Source organism: Liolophura sinensis, chromosome 7 (assembly GCF_032854445.1).
Source record: "Liolophura sinensis isolate JHLJ2023 chromosome 7, CUHK_Ljap_v2, whole genome shotgun sequence".
Taxonomy (NCBI): domain Eukaryota; kingdom Metazoa; phylum Mollusca; class Polyplacophora; order Chitonida; family Chitonidae; genus Liolophura; species Liolophura sinensis.
This window is the reverse complement of record NC_088301.1, coordinates 3,614,436-3,637,558: the sequence shown is the minus strand read 5'-3', so window position 1 is coordinate 3,637,558 and position 23,123 is coordinate 3,614,436. Positions and strand designations below refer to the sequence as shown.

The following is a 23,123-nucleotide window of genomic DNA, read 5'->3' as shown; positions in this document are numbered from 1 at the left end:
GAAGTTATTGATGGTTGAAAAGTGAGAAAACAAAAGATTAAAGTAAATTTCAGCTGAAAAATGTGTATATCTGAAACTGTTTTTAATTGATGTTTTGTTTTACATCTGTTTCGTTCACCGAATATAGTGCTATGAAATGTTTGAATACGAACAAAGAAAAAGAAATCTGCAGAACATGTATGTAAATGTGCTCGACAAAACCCCTCACCGCTGTTGTGTTCTGACCGACAGGTACAGAAGGTGGGCTGCGTCTGTACATGGAGGAGACCGTACAGTTGCTGTGTGTGGCCATAGGTTCCCCCTCCTGGCATACCAAGGCCCAGGCTGCCATGGCCATAAGCACCATGGCCTCCAAACTGGGTGTCTCACTGGGGGCACCTCACCTGGGTACCCTGCTGAATGCCCTCCTGAGGGCCCTATCTGGAAGGACGTGGACAGGAAAGGTGAGTACGAGGCATCGCACCTGTGAATTTTCATATGAACTAATTATGTCTGATGGTGGCATTAATGAATGTTGAAACAAATGTAAGTGAGTGAGTGAGTGCTTGGGGTTTAACGTCGTACTCAACAATTTTTCAGTCATATGACGACGAAGGAATCATTAAGGTGCATGTACGTGTAATGTGCCTCCTTGATGCAGGACGGATTTCCACCGCTCTTTTATTTAGTGCTGCTTCACTGAGACGACTTACCGAAGGCAAGTAAGCCGCCCCGCCCGAGCCATTATACTGATACGGGTCAACCAGTCGTTGCACTATCCCCTTCATGCTGAACGCCAAGCGAGGAAGTTACTCTTTTAAAGTCTTAGGTGTGACTCGATCAAGGATTGATCCTGGATCTACCGGCCCCGAAGCGGACGCTCTACCAACTGTGCCATCCGGGCCGGTGAAACAAATGTAAGTTACTAAGATGATTATCAGTACAGTACCAGTGCAGGTGTGTGAATTATTGATTAATCTCTGAACTCTCCTTATTCTGTTTTACAGGAGGCCTTACTGAAAGCTTTATCAACTGTATGTACATCCTGTAGGTAAGTACTACCTATATGGTAAAGAAAAAATTAAAATTTTATATTGAATGTAATTATTGCTCCTTTCATTGATTTTGTAATTTTTAAATTTTTTTTTCAACTCTTACATGTCTTAGGGCTAAATGATTCCTCTAAAAGTTTTTTTAAGTTCCATGACACAAATGTTTTTCTTCTGTGAGTTTTGTTTTCACTTCATGTGCACAGCTTTGGTATGAGCCAGTTTTTAATACTGTGTTCTCCATTTATGATGTATGGTATACAGGTACCCTGTTCTACACCTTGTATTTCAGCCTGAATAGTGACCCAGTCCCACAGGAACAGCCTACCACTGACCAGGTCAGTACTTGCAAATATGCAAATAACCCAACTGCCATTATGTTCATGAAGAATTCTTCAGCTCGGCTTTAAACACTGATGAAATTGTGAATGTGAAAATTACCCGAAATCACACCACAATGTTGTCATTTACACTGTTGTGTGAGCTGAAGTGATGATAGCAACATGAGAACGACAAAAAGACTGTGTAGCACTTATTAATGCTGATATGTATGTCTTTATTACTTCTAAGCGGCCTGATATATATGTATGTTTGGTAATTCTAAGCTATCTTATATTTTGGGTGATGTCTTGATTCCTGAGCTGTCTGACATTTACTTACTCAATGTACCCAATGTTCCAGATGTGCTTTATTATATGCCCCAATGTGTCGATGTCCCAGATTGCCCATGTCTCATTGCTCTCATGAATGTCTCATTGTTCTCATGAATGTCTCATTGTATTCGTGAATGTTTCATTGTTCTCATGAATGTCTCATTGTTTTCATGAATTTCTGATTGTTCTCATGAATGTCTGATTGTTCTCATGAATGTCTGATTCTTCTCATGAATGTCTGATTCTTCTCATGAAGGTCTCATTATATTCATGAATGTCTGATTGTTCTCATGAATGTCTCATTGTTTTCATGAATGTATTATTGTTCTTATTGTATTCATGTCATACTCTAATCTTCTCTGTGGTGTCCCATTTCTGGTCACGTTCTTCTGTCATTGGGCTCAATGTCTCATGCCATTCCTGACTCATTGCATTCATGTCTCTCATGTGTTTATGGCTCTCTCTCTGTTCTTGTTTTATTGTGTTCATGTTGTGTCTTGTTCATGTCTCAGTATGTTCACATCTCAGGTGCTTGAGGCAGTGCTGAAGGAGTGTAGGAAGGAGAACCTGGGGTACAAAGTGGAGGCTGTGCGATGTTTAGGAGCTATCCTGGAGACATACAGTATTGACCGTTTCTCAGACACATGGGATATCCTCACACCATACTTAGATAAGGTACAGCCACTTTTCTAAAACTATTCTTCTTTACCTGAAAAATATATGCCTCAATGTAACACTCATTTTGAGCCAAAAAGAAGATGCATATTCTGGTTTGCAAATCTGCAGAGGTGTAAAATGTCAGCATATTGAGGATCATTTCACTGTAATCAGGGCAGAAGGTTGGGAATTCAGGTGAGGCAAGGTGAAATGCTCTCGGCACAAATATGATGAGCCTTCAGTAAATTTCAGCTGCAAGTAGATGATAAAAAATGTCAAATATTTGCAGAAATGTTAACTTTTTTCTTTGAAATCTGGTTCTTGAGGGAACCTGGATCATTTTTTTGCTGGATACCAAAATTATCTTTTATTTAGAAAAAAGTTTGCGTTGAGTGAGGCCTTTGGAGCCCAAATTCCCACCAGTTCAAAAGCAGTCTAAGCATTCATTGAAGACAACTTGTATGTATAATGGAGAGGTGGCATGTTTTTTAATGGCCTGTTGTGGCACTAGTGTAAAACAGGACCTTGAGCCGTTGTTATGTAAAATGGATTGTAGTGCAACAGTCTGCAGTGTTGGAATGTATTGGTTTCTACTGTAACATTGCACTGTCTTTAATGTACATATATTGGGAAAGTAACATTTGATGTCAATTAATTGCCGTCAGGGTCCAGCTACCAGGTGTTATATATGGGAAAGTTTGTCAGTAACCTGCCGAGAGTTGGTGGTTTACCACAGGCAGTCCACTGTCCTCCGCCCATAAAACTGCCATTACATCAGTGAAAGTTTCCTGGGTATGGGACTGAACAATAATCAAATAAATAGATAACTGTCATATTTGCTATTGATATATGCAGTTGCTGTATTGTTGTAAACTAATCTTTCTTGATGAGGTCTCAAATTTAAGTTTAAAAAGTGTTGCGTTGTTGTTGGAAAATATGTTGTTGTTGTTGTTATACAGAAGGCTAACTCAGAGGAAGACAAAGAGGAAGAAGAAGAAGAACATCATAGTGTGGAGGAAATCCTGAACTTTGAAGAGATGGGGTACGAGGTGATCGGTCAGGCCTGGCCATCAGTCCAGGAGACCCAGGGTAGGTAACCCCACCCCTCAGAGATAGTGTGACCTGCAAGGATAGAGGACTGCAGCCATGTACATGTTTTGTTGGTGCACCAGGCTTATTGTGTACATATTGTAAGCTTACAATATAAGCATACCGAACAAGTCAACAAGAAGACTGTTGGCCTTGTTTTTGCTGCCTAACATTATCGGTGGACACCGGTGGAAATGGCCACCAAGGCGTTGTATATTGACTGGTTTATAGGGTGTCATGTCTGGCCACTTCCTCATAATGCTTACAGTGATCTAGCATTTTGAGTCTGAAAGTGTACTGTAAGATGTAATACAGCTGAGACACTGACTGGTTGCACTGTGATGTCTGGTGTCTTTAGCATGATGCTGGAGTGATCTAGCACCTGTAGTATGACAGCATACATAGAATGTAACTCAGCTGAGATTCTGACTAATTAGAGTGTCATGTCTGGTGTCTTCAGCATGATGCTGCAGTAATCTAGCACTTTCATTGTGATGGCACATTGTCTATTGTGGTATTCTGAGACAGTGTTACAAGGAAGCAGGGGGCCTCTGTGGCCTGGTGATTAACGGGCTAGCGTAGCACTATGATGCAGGAGTGTCCCACCAATGTGTTCACTGTGAGTTCAAGTCCAGCTCATGTGGGCCAGTAACCTGCAGATATTTGTGAGTTTTCCTCGGGCTCTGCCCAGCTTCCTCCCACCACAACACTGGTTGACATTGTACATGTATAAGTAAAATATTCTTGAGTATGGCATAAACAATGAATCAGACAGAAGAAAGCAGACAGTTTACATGGACTGTATTTAGGTGGTGAATGCAGTCTAACTGCTCTGAGGGGGATGATGTTCACAGTTAGGCAAAAACATTCCCATGCCTGTTGGATGGCTTGTGCTGCTGTTAGCTAACAAGTGAAGCAGAATCCTGTTTATACATGGACCAGAAGGATTGGCCTGTTGTTGTGTTATGATCTCTCACGCTTCACCCCTACAATGCAGCTGCACTAGACTAGTAAGAAAATAGTTTTAAAATTAAGCCAACATCATCCTTGCTGTGGCTGCTGTGGTTTCTTCTTCATGGAAGGAAGTTTCAGTATATTTATACTTTACCATATGTTGTTTTTCCCCATTGTCTCTGCCTAGGTCCCTTCGTCCATCACTCTGATGACAAACATTAATCAGTCTTGATCAAATAAATAAAGAGAATATGTTGGCAGCATAGGTGTTAGGAGACTTATGATTTCATGGCATTGCTACTGTTTTTTTCACAGATAAATATCAAGAAGATGTAGCAAAATTAATATCAACAAAATTACCCAAATCTATGTGGAAAATTCAGCTGGTGATGCTGAAGACATCTAGAAAATTTATAAAAAGGTGAGTTCATTATGCTTTACATGTAAATGTATGTGTTGTCAATCTGTGAAAAATTTAGTGTTATCAGAGAAATGCTAATCTAGTAATCCCTTGGTCTGCTTGTTTACTTTGGTCTGTGTGGGTAAGGTTCTTGGTAACACTTCGTCATCTTGTGTAAAATTTCGTCATGCACAAAAATCTGGAGTATTCTCTTGTACATACAAACGGTTAATATGTGTGATAATTTATCTAACTTTTCTCTTTCAGGTTATTGATATTAGAAGATCATAAAAAGTTGTCCAAAGACAATGAGTTACCCAGCAGTATTGTCAACATGCTGTTAGCTCAGGCTATCCGGTGTTTAGGTAAGCAGGGAGTATTGTCAACATGCTGTTAGCTCAGGCTATCCGGTGTTTAGGTAAGCAGGGAGTATTGTCAGCATGCTGTTACATGTAGCTCAGACTATCCGGTGTTTAGGTAAGCAGGAAGTATTGTCAACAAGCTGTTACATGTAGCTCAGGCTATCCGATGTTTAGGTAAGCAGGGAGTATTGTCAACAAGCTGTTACATGTTAGCTCAGGCTATTCGGTGTTTAGATAAGCAGGGAGTATTGTCAACATGCTGTTACATGTAGCTCAGGCTATCCGGTGGTTAGGTAAGCAGGGAGTGTTGTCAACATGCTGTTAGCTCAGGCTATCCGGTGTTTAGGTAAGCAGGGAGTATTGTCAACATGCTGTTAGCTCAGGCTATCCGGTGTTTAGGTAAGCAGAGAGTATTGTCAACAAGCTGTTACATGTAGCTCAGGCTATCCGGTGTTTAGGCAAACAGGGAGTATTGTCAACATGCTGTTACATGTAACTCAGGCTATTTGGCGTTTAGGTATGCAGGGAGTATTGTCAGCATGCTGTTACATGTAGCTCAGGCTATTTAGCGTTTAGGTAAGCAGGGAGTATTGTCAGCATGCTGTTAGCTCAGGCTATCCGGTGTTTAGGTAAGCAGGGAGTATTGTCAACATGCTATTAGCTCAGGCTATCCGGTGTTTAGGTAAGCAGAGAGTATTATCAACATGCTGTTACATGTAGCTCAGGCTATCCGGCGTTTAGGTAAGCAGGGAGTATTGTCAACATGCTGTTACATGTAGCTCAGGCTGTCCGGCGTTTAGGTAAGCAGGAAGTATTGTCAACATGCTGTTACATGTAGCTCAGGCTGTCTGGCGTTTAGGTAAGCAGGAAGTATTGTCTACATGCAGTTACATGTAGCTCAGGCTATCCAGCGTTTAGGTAAGCAGGAAGTATTGTCAATATGCTGTTAGCTTAAGCTGTACATCGTTTAGGTAAACTGGCAACATGTTGTTAGCTCAGACTGTATGGTGTTTAGGTCAGTTGTCAATACTGTCAACTGTTCGCTCAAGCTATACAGTGTTCAGGTAAGCAGGAAATATTGTCCACAAGCTGTTAGCTTGAGCTGTACATCATTAAGGTAAGCTGGCAATACCGTTCACATGCTGTTAGCTCAGACTGTATGGTGTTTAGGTCAGTTGTCAATACTGTCAACTGTTCGCTCAAGCTATAGTGTTCAGGTAAGCAGGAAGCATTGTCAAGGTGCTTTGCTCAGGCTATACCGGGCTTAGGTAAGCGGGAAACATTGTCAACATGCTGTTAGCTTAGACTGTATGGTGTTTAGGTCAGTTTGCTTAGGCTATACCGGGCTTAGGTAAGCGGGAAATATTGTCAACATGCTGTTAGCTCAGCCTATGCAGTATTTAGAAAAGCAGGAAGTATTCTCAGTATGCTGTTAGCTTGGGCTGTACATCGTTTAGGTAAACTGGTGATACCGTTAATATGCTGTTAGCTTGAGCTGTACAACGTTTAGTTTTTTTTAGTACAGTTTACCTGCTGTTAGCATAGGCCATATAGTATTCATGTAATCTGACCATTCAATGTAGGTAGATAGTAGCTTTGAACATTGAAGTGGACTATTTTTCATTGTATATTAATGTTGAATGCGGCATTATAATTATTGCGCTAATACTATATTCTTTCTTTTAGGAAATTTGAAGTACTCAGCAATTCGCCAGGAAGCCTTGTCAGTGATTGAGGTGATAGTACAGAAATTAGCAGGTAATTTTGCTGTAAATACATTATCATGAAGAGGTTATATGTGATGAAATTATTATGTTAGTACATATACTCAGTGTATGTAATGTTTTAATCCTGATTTTTGAAGCACAGCCGTTACTGAAGATAGAGTTAACGTGATAATTCATTCATTAATTATTGGTAAATTTCAAAGTCTTCACTTACATCACCAGCCTTTTTTCATCCTAAATCTTTTGTTATTGTCTCTGGACAGTTTTTAGTGTGCATGAAGGCAGAAAAATATTGTTATTATATGTGTGTGCAAATATCACAAGTGAAATCAAGTAGCAAGTGTGCTAGACAAGTACAAACATTGCTGCCCATGGCTTACCAGTCTCAGGGAGTGGGTTGTGATCCAATGGTTAGAGGGGCTTGCCTTTCAATCACGAGGACACACAATGTGTAGGGTTCAAACCCAGCCATGAACAGGGACTTTGTCGATTCACACACTGACAGTTTTGTAGGGCCTTGGTGACAATTAGCGAACTTTTACGTGGTCATTAGCAAGCTTTAACTTTTGCTCAAAGATAATTGTTCCTGATTGTCGCCGTATTCATTTCCTTTTTTCTAGAGGAGAAACACTTAGATCTGCTAAGCCTGAGCAGGAAGGAGCTGTTGAACAGCTTGTCCGTGTTGAGTCGGAACAGTCGGTCAGAGTTACAGGATCGCGCTAAGGCTGTGGAGAAGCTGATGGAAGCGCTGAGGACGGAAGATATGGACTGGAGCTGATCACTTCATACTCACACACACGCGCACGGTTTCTGCTGAATAACAACAACAAATGGCAATGTCAGAATTCAAAAACACCTGATGTTAATCGCCACCTAATGAAACGAGAAAAGAATCTGTATATGTTGACTCTTGTTATTAGTCAAAACACCAGGTGTCCCGAAATTAGAAGAAATACAGTTCTGTGATAACCTCCCTGTGATAGATGTGGTGTATACCTGAATATGGCAGGAGTTCATTATGACCTTCACCTTGGTTTCTAGGGACACAAAGCTTTAGAGGGAAACTTACTGATATCCCATCATCCAAAGCGTGTGGAGAAATCTTATACCAAGCACATCTGGGCGCTTCACTGGCGTGTGGCAGTGACAAGCTAACGGAGTGGGGAATGATAGTACATGGGACAGTATAGAGAAATGAACACTGGGCGATATTCTGAGAATAAGTATAAACATTTTATGTACCATCAGATCAAAACTCCTCAAAGAACAAAATTGACTGCTTACATGTTTGAAATGCTTGTGGTTGGTGCGTATATTTTTGGACTATCAAACATTTAAGGCTCCATATGCTGTATGATTATTGACAATTGGGAGAGGGGTGGGGATTTGATACATTTAACTCGGCTTGTTTCACGTACATGCCTATGTGAGGAAAATAGCAAATGCTTGGATGTTCGATGTCTAGAATAGGGAATTGTGCTTCATAAAACAGTTTGCATAAACACAGCTGTTTCCTAATACATGAGCATATTTGAGACAAGATGGCAGGAAGACATTGTCTTTCCTCATGTTACTAACCCGTTTAACATTCTTAGAGCCTTCCATTTGCATGCTGGGAGCCTTCTGGCTCGCGTGTTTGGAGCACTCTTCTCATCGCAGCCAGTGCATATTTCATATTGTGTTCAAATCTTTCCCAGAATGGATTGAAATTTGTAAATTTTCGGCATTTGTATTTGCTTCTACCTCTTTATTTTATCTTTTGATTTTATCTTATATTGGGAAAAACACTCTCTGTTTTCTTCTGAAAGGACTTAATTTTAGCAGTCAGTAATGAAGTGTTTTAGCATTCAGTCAAGTGTTTATTCATTTAAGTAAAATTGTGAGTATTTGGTAGTACATGTATTAGGCTCAACTGGTTATTTTCTGTTATTTTTGCTTAATGAAACTCGTGGGTTTCCCCTGGGATCAGTGCGTTTTTTACTGGTCGCCGTATTCTTGAGTATACGGTATAACACCAATCAAATAAGTAAATCTTATTGAAACTTGATTATTGCATGAAAATGTTGTGAAACTGGTTTTGACTCCAGTGTTAAAAAAAAAAAAAAAAAGTTGATTCCCTTCCGGGTCTGTAATTTTCAGAGTTGAGTCAATCTTGTGCCATGTTAAACTTTTGGTACTAGGCACGTATTCTTGCAGAACAAACAGTGTTGTTATGTTTTCATAGCCCAGCTATGGAATTGTTAAGGACTGATGACATGATTTCTTGTATTATGTAATAAACATAAATACTTTGGTACATATATGCTCTGGATTACTGTTATGAATTTGAAAAGTTGGCGCTGAAGTTCTCATTTCAGGCAAGAACGTTTTAAGTCAAGCCTGGAAACTACATTGTTTGTATTCTTGGAGTTGAATGTTGCTTTGAACAGTAGTCTAGTTATTTCAAGATAGTGTCAAACAAGCTAGTACAGTAAGCAAACAAGTGTCGATAATGTTTATAATGGTACTTGTGCCTCACTGAAGGGCAATGCTGCAGTTACCAGACAGGACTCGGACATGACAATCTGGTCGGTCACATTATACTTACATCTGTGCCAGTCATTAAGCCACATCAATTTAAATTGTAATTTGTCGTTATTTGGTCGGAATATACATATTCTTTATTTTGGAAAAGTGGGAAAATCATGAAAATATCAAGATAGGGCAAAATGAAAATACTCGCCCTATTTCCTTTTGCTGAATTCTAAGAGATTACCAGTTTTTATATCTTATGCGTGACCAGACTTGGGATTGAACTCATATTTCAGTACTGTTGAGATGGACACTCTTACCTCTTGGCCACCGTATCTCAAGATATGCATCCCAACTGGGACTAAATTCACAAAATTTCTAATACGGAGATCCTTTGAATGTGATGTAGGCCTACACATCCTTTAGATATCCAAGGAAAGAAATTTTAAGAGCTGTTATTTTGTTCATTGGTGTTTTACGCCGTACTCATGAATATTTCACTTATACCACGGCGGCCTCTTAAGAGTTATTCTTGAAAAAGAACCACGCCAGCGAAACTGCATTCGGAAAATGGAAGCCATAACATAAGGCATGATCTGATTCTAATATTTTTCACATATTCACAAAATTGAATGATACATAGTAGGATTGGTTAATAACTTGGTGTTGAACGCCGTAACCTAAAATATTTCAGTTGTCGGCGGAGGAACTCCCAACATGTTGTGAAAGAAACACATTGGCCAGGTTGTTCGAAAATGTATTAGCTGATTGAGGTATTCAGTCGTATTTTATATTTAGGATTTGAGGCAAATTCAGCAGCCAATGAAGTTGTCCAGTCGAGTAGCACATTCAGTTCATATTTAATACACTGTTATGCAATTATTTTGGGGCTAACTACAAAATTGAATACTCGGCTTAATGTTAAATGTGGTATTAAGTCCCAAAACAATTTTGAACAACCTGGCCCAGATCTTCATCTGTTGAGCGATCATATTGTAAACGCCATATCATAGGTGGATCTCCAAGTCAACTGGATGTAAGCCCACCAAAACGGTGCTACAAACGCTGTGGACCAAATATTGTCACCAAGTTCCCAAGAACAGTGTATATAAGGTATTCTCGAAACTTTACTACACGAAACAAGGATTGAAATAAAACTTAGAACCCGTTTTAATCTAAGTATAGTAAGTCGTCACTCTTGTCCGAAGTTGAAACTTACTTCTGTGCATATTTCCTTTTTACAAACTCGGTCGCCTTTAGATCTAGAATAATGCTGGTCGCCACCGTCTTAATGAAATATTCTTGAGTACGGCACAAAACTTAATAAATATACTGAGATCTAGCGGCTGTAGATAGTTGATCTGAGATTAACATCATTACATTCTGTCTACATTGCACTTGTACGTGGGAGTGGTAAGGGCCCTAAACGTTGAAGAATCACTGTCAGCTGTGTCAGTTTCTGATCTTATTTTTGCAAAACCATTATTCAGACCAAAGGCAACTTGAAAGTCTCTGCCTGGTTTAGGATTAGAGCTTTTATTCCCTCGAAGATTCATTCAAGACAGAATTGCTTATATATGCTAGGTATGATTCCTATGGTGTTATATGTGTGCCCTGAAGAAACACCCCGGAAACCACAATTCAAAACACAACCTCGAGTTTTAAATGAACCTTTAACATGCAAAAATGCGAAATGCGAGAACTCGACGTCGTGTTTCCTTAAAGTGAAAGACAACACCTGACTAATGATTATGTCCACCCAAAGACTACCATTCAAAGTATCTTAAACCAGCATTAAATATTTCTTTTAGATTTTTTTCAACCCAGGTAAAGTTTATTGAAACTTTGCCTTGACAGCTTCAGCACGTCTCCATTATCGAGAGCAAGGTGACGTCACGTTCACTCTACCTCTCTAACGTCGAAGGCATTTTCCGTATAATAGTCTAGGCAGTAGCCTGTGGCAGATAAAAGGTTTGGACTTCGACGAAGGCCCAAGCGATAAACACAGTTTTCCCGAGAACTGGACATACTGGAAGATTAGTTCTTCCACTGCTTGAACTGTTGATACAGTAGGCCTACTATACAATTTAAAAGGAACTCCAGCGACCCAGTTTAAATAGCCTAGATGCACATGCACGGCCGTGGTATTCCTGGTTCAGGTCGTAACCTCCAAAGTTATTACAATAGAATTATTGTAGCACTAGATTCATGCTCAATTCTGAAACAATTGGAAGTAAATCTAAGCACCACTGAGGCTGATCTAGGTATTGGACTATCGGGTTTGGGTCGAGACGGTAAGCTACTGTCTGACATAATGTATGATACCGTCGTTGAATATTACACGGCTTGTAAATCTGCTGATTTTACGTCTATGGTGGTCCGTAAATGATACAGACCGGGCCCACAACACTTTATGAAATGGCCCTTCGGCTACACGTAACTAAATCGTTGTAAACGATCTCAAAACGATGTCTTACGCCATACTTCTTCGTTATCATATGTCACTTCATGGAGTGAATGGGTAAAGGCTACATCACATCAAGTCTATAACCCTCAAGAACTTCAAGATTGATCGTGTTTAACTCCCTTGCTATATGGAGTTGATTACCTTTGCTTACACTATAGACATACGTGTAATGCACAAAATATTTCACTTGTATGTATGCAAAGATGGTTGATTGTTGAACTTTTTTTTGTCTGAATGAACAGGCATGAAGATGGCGAAACGTCAGATCTACTAGCAATTCCCAGTACGCAGACATACTGCTAATATGACTACAGAGGGTAATCATAGCGAGGTAACACCGAATAATGATACCATTAGGTGTCTTGATAGTTGTTTTGAATTAAACCGAAATATCCACCTAAATGGCGTCAGTATGCAGTTACCTCATTATTAGTCAGCACATTTCCGAACAATACTGTTTTTAAGACCCGCCATGTGATTTTAATTACTTGTCATTATATGGAGCACACTTGACTAAGCAGCCAACGATCACGTGCCCTGTAAAATCCAGTGTTCACTGGCTGGGGTGGGATTTTTGTTTTGAAACGCAGAAGGGGTTTGATACGTGGGAAGGTCTTTCAGCAACCTGCGGATGGTCGTAGATTTCCCCCGGGCTCTGCCCGGTTTCCTCCCTCCATAATGCTGGCCGCCATCGTATAAGTGAAATATTCTTGTGTACGGCGTAAAACACCAATCAAATAAATTAAATAATTAAATCAGAAGGGGTTTGCAATTGGTCTTTCTGTAAAAGGAAATCACAGTGTTTTGATTACATAAGATTTTCTAATTTCTTCTCTTGGCAAAGACTCAGACGCGCTGTTTAGAGAGCGATACATGCCATTTAAGCAATAAATGCTGGGCAGACGTGTTTGCTCACCTCAACATCTCTTCATGACTGACTACAGGTGACCCAGGTGTCGCTGGATAAACTTTGGGTAAATCTGTACGAGTCAGGGATTTTATCATGCACTCTAAGAAAGGTTAGTACTTCAAGGCACGCGACTTCGTTCTTTGGCATGCTACACAGGTGAAGCCAAAGTTAGAACCAAACAAAGAACAAATTAAATCTTTTTTCACTGCACTGAGTTCTTCTACCTGCCAGCCACGCTCAAACACAGTCTATATAGCCTACCACCAAAGCGAATCGTCACTGGTCTTGCACTGTACTTTGGGCACTGTTAATTTTTCTCGACCCACACCACCAGAGGGCCGTTAAAGTTGAACCAGTGTTACCTAACGACCGCGAGAGTACCTATAGCCAACACTAACGGTTAGATTTCACACCTTTTCCAGATATGTTTATTCCTTACCCATGCAGTAGCAATCAATTATTTTGGATCATATTACATATATACCAACAGGTTCCATAGAGAATCAATTATGAGAGCAAAGAACCAGGCGGTTTTTCTGAGAGTGTACAGTACTTTGCGAGTTACAGTAAATGCCTTTTTTGGTTCTGCTCGACGTCCGCCATCCATATTACCACGAAGCATCAAGAAAGGTGACGAAAATCATCAATCAACCGACTATAACCTCCATGAAGTGGCTCAAGCTATAGTCGAGACTCTCCTTACATAAGGAGCTGGCCAAATGACGATCACATCATACTTAGGTGTTAAGCAACGCTTACATAAATAAATCAACTCACTTGTAAGGTGACGGTCAGTATTATGGATGAAGGGATGAAAGCAGGTGTGCCACATACGAACAGCAGGTGTTCCACATACGAACAGCAGGTGTGCTACATACGAAAAGCAGGTGTGCCACATACGAAAAGGTGTGCTGCATACGAAAAGCAGGCGTCCCACATACGAAAAGCAGGTATGCCACATACGAAAAGCAGGTATGCCACATACGAAAAGCAGGTATGCCACATACGAAAAGAAGATGGATGATTTATTTTCCGATATTATTTATCTTGTGAGTGCATTCGTGTAAACCGACAAGTATAGAATGAAATAACAATCTTTCAAATCCTGCGGATCTCGCCAGCTTTCAGTGTAAGCAGAATTCTACTATACCAACACCGATATCCAGATTCCGCTAGCGCATGAACATCCAACGCATCTCCCGGTCATAGCATTGCATTAGGCACTGGAGATATTCGAAATAAAAACTCCGAGCGGGAATACTGTCATTCAAGTAACATAACCCTTACGACTGCGTCAAACATCAATTTATCAAATAAATAACTTTATACACTGCTGGAAATAAGTGTTTTTATATGTAAAATAACTCAGTTCATTGAAATTCGAAAGAAGTGTCTGGAGTATCAAATAAAAAAATTCTCATGCGGTAAAAATATGCCGATGCTTTATTTACATATTCTTAGATAAAATTCTGTAAAGTAGTAGAATAAGTCTCGTGGACATAATTTTGTTAGGATCACAATGACGGCATCGAACTGAATACACAGGTATGAATTACCTGCGTCGATATTACAACCAGGGTATTTGTGTAAATTTTTACTGGGGTATATAATTTCATTTATGGCGTACGAAATATCACTTCATGATACCATAAAGATTATTACAGGCATAATAATATTGACTAGAGAATAAAAATAACTCATATAAAACACTCAGCGACTCGAAGTAGATCAGGAACGTGTGTTTATGACTTAATAAATAAATCTGGTCACAATACAACTCTAACCGATTAGTGATACAGGGTTGCACTTTAGCATGTACAGGCTGCCGATGCTAATCTCGACAACAGAACCCCCATTAGGTCACGTCAACAGTAAAAACAAAATATAGCTCACCAAAATAGTGATATATAAATAACTATAATAAATAAATCATCTTGGAAATCGAAGACATGCAGAGTCTCTAGGGTATAGTGCTATATATGAACGTATCACAGAAGCAAGATGGCATTTAAAAATCAATAAAAAAAATTATGCCGTATCTGTAAATCGAATATAAATACAACAGTATTAACGGAATCTATATAACAATTCACCAATTAGCTGGATTCAAGTCACATGCCGTCAATTTTTGCCCGTTTGCCTGAAGGTTCCTGTGATGGCAATGGCGGCTCATTCTCTTGGTCCCATTGTCCATGGCGCCTGCGCACTCTACCGTGATGACTAGACTTCTTAAAATACTTGGGGCTAAATACCAGTTTACAGTCACCGGCTTTGCGCACTTTCCAATAACTTTTTAGGTCCTTCTTACGTTCTCTTGCCTTTTCATTGTCGGAAACGCGGCACAGTTTCAGCTTCATGTCGCTGGTTTTCATGGCATAGTAAACGTTTCTGGATGACGAGTCCTGACGTGACCTACGACGTTTTCTCGTGGCAGTAAACTTGTCTTCTGTGTCTTCGTCATCTGTGGCTGAGGCGTTGACGAATCGCATCAAAAGTTCGGACGGGCTTCTCAGTGGGTCATCTTTACCGAAGACAAAGGGCTGAGGCAAGGCCGATTTAGAAATGCCGCTTTCTCCGGGATTAGAATCGATGTTACCAATATTTCCAAAGTCGAGTCGTTTTCTGGGCGACGGTTTACGTGCAGTAGACTGTTTTCGTTGTTTTGTTGGTTGGTTAACAGAAATTGGCTGTAAAACTGGTGGTACAACAGGAGCTAACACTGGGGGTAACGATGAAACGCGCATAGGTTCAGAGAGTTTCACTTCTGTAATATGGTCAAATCTCTTAAGAAGCGGTGGCGCCGAGTCTGTTGGATTGAAAGTGTCATCTTCTTCAAAGTTTATTATATTCTTGCTCACTACACTCACTATGTTCAAGATATCACTGTCAATGGTGTCTTGTCCATCACCTGGAAATTTGGATGCTACTACAAAATTTTTCACACTTGACTGCTGTTGAGCGATGGGTTCTTCACCTTCCAGTGTGTGACTGCTGTCAGTCTCTACGATTGTACATTTTGCCAACAACTTACGCAACACTTTCGGTCTATCGGTAGTTTGCGGCGTGTCGTCGGTTTCAACCACATCAGGACACTTCTTGTCGTCTGCTACGTGAACTTCGCTTTCAGTGTCATCTTCTTCCATCACTGAATCAGCCAATGGTTGACTTGGAATTCTGACCGCCTTGGCACTATTGTTGTCATCACGTGACATGTCCCGCATTTCCACATCTGGCAGGAGATTGTCTGTTCGCGCAGTTGTCAACAATGGCTGATTTATACTGTACATAAAAGAATCCAAACCAGGCAATTTAGAAATAACCGAGTCTAACGAGGCATAATTTTCGGAATTTTTAGCAAATTGTTGATGTCTAGAGCCGGCTAAATGTTCACGAACCCGTCCTGTGTACCAGTAGTCACAAGTTTCACAGTATCCACCCCTCTGCGAAGGTTTCTGGCTCTTCACTGTAGAGGGTCGGGGGACGGATTTTTGACAAGTCCTGCTGTCTTTTGGGGTGGCAGATACAGTTCTCGGCGTAGTCTTCTGTCTTTTCTTACTATTAGACGTCCTGCTATTCAGTCCTAGCTCGTAAGAAATTTCAGGCATTCGGTCAAATGTTTTGAATAACGGCTTGTATTTTCGGCTAAAATCTTCGACTTTTAGACATGGTTTATTTTCTTTCTGTAAATCGGGTGAAATAATTTGACTGTTGGATCTCGTAACTCGAGCCGACCTGGAACAGGATAATATTGGGTCTTCCTCAAATCGGTACGTTTCTTCTGCCTTGGACCGTTTTCTTTGCTGTTGATACTGACCTAGAAATGTCTCTGCAGATAAGACTTCGATGCCAAGTGAAATAGCATTCTGTATCGTCGAAGTATTAGAAGAAAGCGATGTGTCCCTTTTTGTAGTTTTGTTTTGTGAAAAACTCTGCTGAGCTTTTAAAAGCAATGTCTGCGTTCTTGTCAGAGGTTTAGCACTGCCAGTGGCAAATAATGACGAACCTAACGTTTTGGAAGAACACGGCGTGTCTGGTGAAGGCAAGGGTGTACAGTTAGGGCTACTAGGGTTTGCAAACTGATCCTGCTTAAGAGTTACGTCCCTTGTCTCACTCACCGAAACTGGCCGATCAGTGACCAGCAAATCGATTTCTTTGCACAGAAAGTCTTCTATTTTGCCACCAAGAACTCTGATGCATTTTATAACTTTTTCCCTCACCAATGGCTTACGCAAGTCCAGATAAAATGATTTACCGTAGAGAGGAGAACTCACGTTTGTGAAGTCGAGCCGTCGTCGAGAAAAGCTCTCCCTTTGTGTGCCTTCCCTCATCGTGATCGGTAATTTATCTTCTACAGATTTCCGAATAACAGTCTCAAATCCAGAAAGCACTCAACGGTAATGATCCATCAGGAAATAAGCTCCATTCTGCCACACAAATCGTAGGTAGCCACAACAGAAGGTCGTAAATATCACAGTTTTGTCCTACTGGCTTGTCACTTTCAGCACACCACCTGTATACGCCTTCTTTGCCGATTTAATTTTAGCGCTCTGTGCTTGGACGAGCCTAAGTTTCCACAGACGAAGGAGGGAATGGCAGGTGATCGTTTCGTCGAATTAATACATTACGGAGACTGCTGGGATTAGCTTAGACTTTTCTTTGTCGTGTCTTCTAAAAGTAGTTCTTTATCGTCAAACATGAGCATAAAATGACGAAAAGTCAGGATAAAATGCTTGATAAAAAAGACTTCCCCTCCCGGGTGTGTTGTGATATGGACGAGTCGGCAGAGCTGTGTGTTGAGTTACGGCTGTCTAGCCCTTCCAGAACACACAGGCTGAGTTACAAAAGCTAAATTCACGCAAGCCCCTGGGGACGGGCCGGGTATACCCCACGGGGAGCCGATATACTATACGCGGACCTCCCCTCCCTCGGGAGAGGATTTGATTGTCAATGAAAGCCCAACTAATTTACTACATTGTCATCAAGCCAACTCCAACTGGGAATTAGCTGCAGTGCAGCAGTGACAAGCCCCGAATCTACACTAGTAAGTAGATACATGTGCACGCAAGCACCTGCATGTTCGCACAGCTCTACACGAACAAACACTCAGGCCTGTCATAGTGCATCAGAAATCAACCCCCAGTTCATTTAGGGACACTTTTTCTGCCTAGGGTGCAGACTTACCTGAACATACCTTTGTTTTAACACAAATATACTCGTCACAAGCCAACAACCACAAGTTTGCACTTTACTGAAATGCACCCAAGAGCACCACTCATGATTTGCTAACAAATGCCATTCATGACAATTTATCTTCTTCCTTTTGACCCCTAACCGAAAATATCAACATTTTACACATGTAAATTCATATCCACCCATAATATGCATTTATATTTGTATATATGGATCAGATGTATAGTTAAACGGGTATACATGGCATTTGAAAGGAACGTCCTATAATTAATGAAAGCATCATTCCCGACAGATTTAAAGACTAGCATTGGCACGTGCTACATAGGCACACTAAACATCACACAACCTCAGGCCATGTTCCATTGTATGTAATAACATAACACTATTCATATCATGGTAAAACAAGTATTACATTATTAACCTATAGACGCATAATATCACTGGTAAAACTGAAGTGTTATAAATTTTAGCGGACTATCCAACACACTTTGGCAGTGGTGGACGAGGGAAACTTAAAATATTAGGTTAATACTTTCTATTCTCTTTAAGAAATTTAACACTTAACAAAACGCATCGAAAATCTAATACTATCTTATGTCAAATTTATACATTTATGTGTTTTGTTTAGCAAGTCATGAATGTTACAAATTTTGGAGTCTGACATGTTACAACTTACAAATAAATTCACATGCTACACTATTTAACATTTTAACACTTAGAAAATGTTAACAATTTAACATTTGCGTTTTTGGAAAGCAGCTGGTGTATAGCGCCATACTTGTAACTGTTCCATTACATATATTATGTAGAATGGAATACTTTAAGTATGATGACATATATCCGAAATACACAAAGTACAATAGAATAATTTAGTATGATGAGATATACCCGTTGGTATTACGAGAGTTTAGCCTCTGTATGGAAAGTGTCGTGTGCTATAAAGACGATTACTTTGATGCAATTAAAAGCAGAATACTGACACAGACTTAAACACACATCATCGACCTGGCCACTGGATTCTGTGACCAATGAATTCCTGCTAGCATTCCACGCTATTGTCAGGCATACTGACTGCCGTTCGTCGTAATTAGAAAGAAACTCATGACAGCATCAGTTGATATCTACTGATTAGCTTTTCTCATCAGATTAATCTAGGTAATTTGGAATAAATGTGTTGTATGGCATTATTTCCTGGAATGTTCTTAAGAACAGTCATATATTGCTTGCCATATTGCTCCTTGCATGAGTATAGTTGGCGTCTACTTAGTCCTTTGACCGGATGAAAGTGAATTTTAAGGGGCGTAAATTCCATTTATTTTATGAAAGTAACCTAATCTATTTATTTCATGCCACCTATACACTGAATTTTCCTCGCGTGTTTGGTAACATTTGATTTCTGTTTTAATACTGTCCAGTTGAAAGATGAGACTCGCAGTATGGAGGAAAACGCCACGGAAGTAGACGTTGTATTGCCAGCTAGTTTTAGTGCAATAGCTTCCTTTTTTTTTTTAAATTAACCATTTTGTATAAATTGGAATTGCTTATCAAAAATGTACAATAGGTATTTTTTACCTTAAGGCCATGCATCATGAGTTAGTGAATAGCTTCGTATTGGTATTACTTTTGAAACTAGAGTCTTTGCCCACTAAAGTTCGACAAGTTGTTGATGTTTTTACTTTTAATGAACGAAACACCTGCCCCAGGTACACGATTTATTTATCTATTTATTTGATTGGTGTTTTACGTCATACTCAAGAATATTTTACTTATACGCCACCGGCCAGCATTATGGTGCGAGGATACCAGACTATCCGCAGGTTTCTGCAAGACCTTCCCAAGTGCGATCAGAGAGAAAGCCAGCACGAGCTGGACTTGAACCCAGAGCGGCCGCATTGGTGAGAGGCCCCTGAGTCATTGATCCGCGCTGGCACTCTAATCACTCGTCCACATTCAGCTGCGACACCCCCCGCCTGTACTGTTTTGTGTCGTCTTCTTCAAATTCACCAGTTGGCTGCGACATCCCCCTAACCGTAGGGTTTTGTGTCTTGTTCGATTTCACCAATTAGTTGCGACATCCCCCTAACCGTAGGGTTTCGTGTCGTCTTACATCCAGGCGGCTTGCTTACCATGTTAAAAGCACGTTTTCTTGCCTGAGATAAGATGTAGAAAACTGGATCGACAAACAGAGCCACCAGTGTATATAGAGCTGGTTATACAGCCGCAGCTAAAACTTTCTTACCACCTTGAAGTTTAAGAAAGGGACATGCCCGCTAACTCGTTAGCTTTCCACAAATACTGGTCCATGGTGGTTACAGAGTGTCGTGTGTTTTTGCTACCTTACTGGCGGAATGACGAGCATTGACTGGCAGGTCTGCTGACACGCAGTGTACTATAACATAAATATTAACAAAAATACTGTATATAAACCACCCCTTCGCTTAACTGCCTAGGAGGGATGCCATGCAGGGCTAGTTTCGTATGTACAAAAATATGCACCAGAATAATAAACTTATATAATGTGAAGCATAGCGTTAAACTCAAGGCTATTCTATTAAACAGGCTCTACCAAAGATTTGGGGCGGGGGGGGGGGGGGGGGGCGGGGGGATAGATCCGCGCAAACCCAATAGAATTTTTGCTATTATTTTAGAATAAAATATAGTTATTCAAAATCGGTACGGTTTGATTTTTACAAAACGGCAATAATTTGAGCTATTCTTGGTGAGTACAGAAATGTTAAGTTGATTAACGAATATGGCTTCTTTCCCCAAATCTCCGGCACAGTCTCTTAAACTAAAGTCAACAATTAATTTTTATACTGACCCAGTCTCCGCACCATTTGGTGAACGCTTTTATGACAGCTTGTGCCGTAGTTTTTTTACCTGGCTCTCAGGTATTGCTACAAACACATGACGTGCGGGTTCGTTTCGCGCAGCCTAACGTTCGCTGAGGACCACTTGTCATTCACCAATATGGTTTGTATATCTATAGCGTTTACACGGGGGAAATTCCTCAGTAACTTGCTGAAGTCTGGCGAGCCGGGAACTTCTTCCTCCAGCCTTCAAGGTTTGATATCAAGACTGGTGTGATCAAATTAACATATAATGTGGAATAAATTGATGCATGGCTTTTGGTTCAGCACCTGGAGGTGCAGTTTTTGGTTCGGTCATCCAGACTATTTATTTATTGATTTGATTGGTGTTTTATGCCGTACTCAAGAATATTTCACTTATACGACGGCGGCCAGAAACCGGGCAGAGCTCGGGGAAAACCCAGCCCCCGTCCGCAGGTTGCTGATAGACCATCCCTCGTACGGCCGGAGAGCAAGTCAGCATGAGTTGGACTTAAACTCACAGCGACCGCATTGGTGTGAGGCTCCTGTGTCGTTGCTCCGCACTGGCGTGTAAACCCTTTCGGTCACGGCGGCCCCGGTCATCCAGATTAAAAACACAATATATAAGATGATGTGAAGTTCATGTCATCATTTACCAGCGGTTTAGTACGGACACCCCAGTTTCCTTCACCAATGAAACTGCCTGACATCATAGTCGTGAAATATGCATACAACGTTGAACACCAATCAAAGAATAAATCAAGTTAAATGAATCAGCATTTAAGTATAATACAATGAGATTTCTGACGAAATGTCTGTTCATGTGGTAGTATTGGTGTATCGCATCAAAAGCAAATACATTTTACTTATAACACAGTGAAGGGGAGGAAACCACGCAGAGCCAAATGGAAACCAAGTCGGGTCAAATAAAAAACAACCAGAGAAGGTGGAAACAGTACAGAGCCAAAGGTATACCACACACTGTAAAGGCAAAGCAAGCAGAGAGAAAGTAAAACGAGGCTCAGCTCGAATTCTGCGACATTCGGAAAATGGTTAACTTATACTTTAGTTATGGTGACTTGAAAATTAATTCTTATTTTACCGGTTTTGAAGTGACTGGCGGAATGTGTTATTTATTTTCCTGTTTGGTTATAGACTTCATATTGCACTCCTATAGCGCTCCGCCACACGAACCCTGCCAAATACGCGCAGCAATCTTGTGTAGCGTAATACAAATAAAGACAGAACATACAAATGTCAAAGAATAAAAAAAAGCAAAGCAAAAAAAAAAAACAAAAAACAAAAAGAAATAAATAGATGGACAGAAAATGTTCAGCTGTGTGTTACTATGCATAGATGCATCAGTTATAAACAGCAGCTTTGGCTCGCCTGTCCACAGCCCATTCTACCATACAAATTGTCTTCAAGTGCTTTGGGACGTATTTTGGTGAAATCTACTCCCACCTCTACTACAATGAGTGAAAACCGAGTGTTATTTACATGTCATTATGCACTGAATGGGCATTTCACACAAGACTTGCAGGGCCCATGGTACTGACAATGCCCTGTCTGTTGTATCCCTACCCGAGGGGCCCTCAAAGTCAGGGGCGGGGCCGGCTTCTGGCTCCTAAGCTGGTCTTCACCGCAGGTACACAATTATCTATACGTGCAGTGGTATACATACAATGTTCTTGTGAAGAAAGGAGGCACAGATTTGTATGATTCTCTCCCCAGTGATTTTCTCACCCCGCTAATACCATCCGTTCACGGAATGTAGACCGGCAGATGTTTGCAGAAGTGATTGCTGACGAGGAAGGGGTAGCGTCTTCACGCAGTTGTCACATGTTACTTAACACTCACACCCGGGCTGAGGGGAGAAGACACACAGATTCAAGCCCGAGTATTATACATGGCGTTATTACACCATAAGGCTATACAAACATTTCGGGAAGCACAATCCACATCACAACAAACTACGTGTATGTATCCCCGAATTACACTCAAACTTCTTTAGTGATCATTATGGTTTTCAGATGTTTTCACTTACATTGGTTTGCAAGAATATGTCTCTGTACGAAGGCCTTTAATGGCCTAGCAGATGTGAACATTCCGGTAGGGGTTCTGCACGTGATGACATTTGTGAGATATTCCTGCCAAAGGTCTTCTCTTCACCCCGCACCCCTAACCCCACTCTCCCTCTCTGTCGTGGTAAAATCAAGTAAATAAACTTATCTTAATAAGTGATTATTGACTTTTTTCCATTTTTCATTTTTCAACAAAAATGTAGCTGTCAAAATTTTCCAAGAATGTGTGAGTCTCCTGAGTCATTGTGCTGCGCTAGCAC

The 23,123-nt window shown here is 40.6% G+C and overlaps 1 protein-coding gene across 1 annotated transcript in view; it reads left to right on the top strand.

Annotated features, from left to right (window-relative positions):
• The window catches only part of LOC135469830 (proteasome adapter and scaffold protein ECM29-like), a 52,322-nt gene extending 43,152 nt beyond the window's left edge, over positions 1 to 9,170 (top strand). Inside the window, exons 41-49 of the mRNA XM_064748439.1 lie at positions 232 to 443; positions 987 to 1,030; positions 1,321 to 1,366; positions 2,210 to 2,356; positions 3,244 to 3,427; positions 4,697 to 4,802; positions 5,049 to 5,146; positions 6,800 to 6,901; positions 7,491 to 9,170. Coding sequence (XP_064604509.1) covers positions 232 to 443; positions 987 to 1,030; positions 1,321 to 1,366; positions 2,210 to 2,356; positions 3,244 to 3,427; positions 4,697 to 4,802; positions 5,049 to 5,146; positions 6,800 to 6,901; positions 7,491 to 7,648 — 1,097 coding nt within the window. The 3' untranslated portion in view covers positions 7,649 to 9,170. The remainder of the gene's footprint in view (positions 1 to 231; positions 444 to 986; positions 1,031 to 1,320; positions 1,367 to 2,209; positions 2,357 to 3,243; positions 3,428 to 4,696; positions 4,803 to 5,048; positions 5,147 to 6,799; positions 6,902 to 7,490) is intronic.
• Positions 9,171 to 23,123: the final 13,953 nt, after the last annotated feature.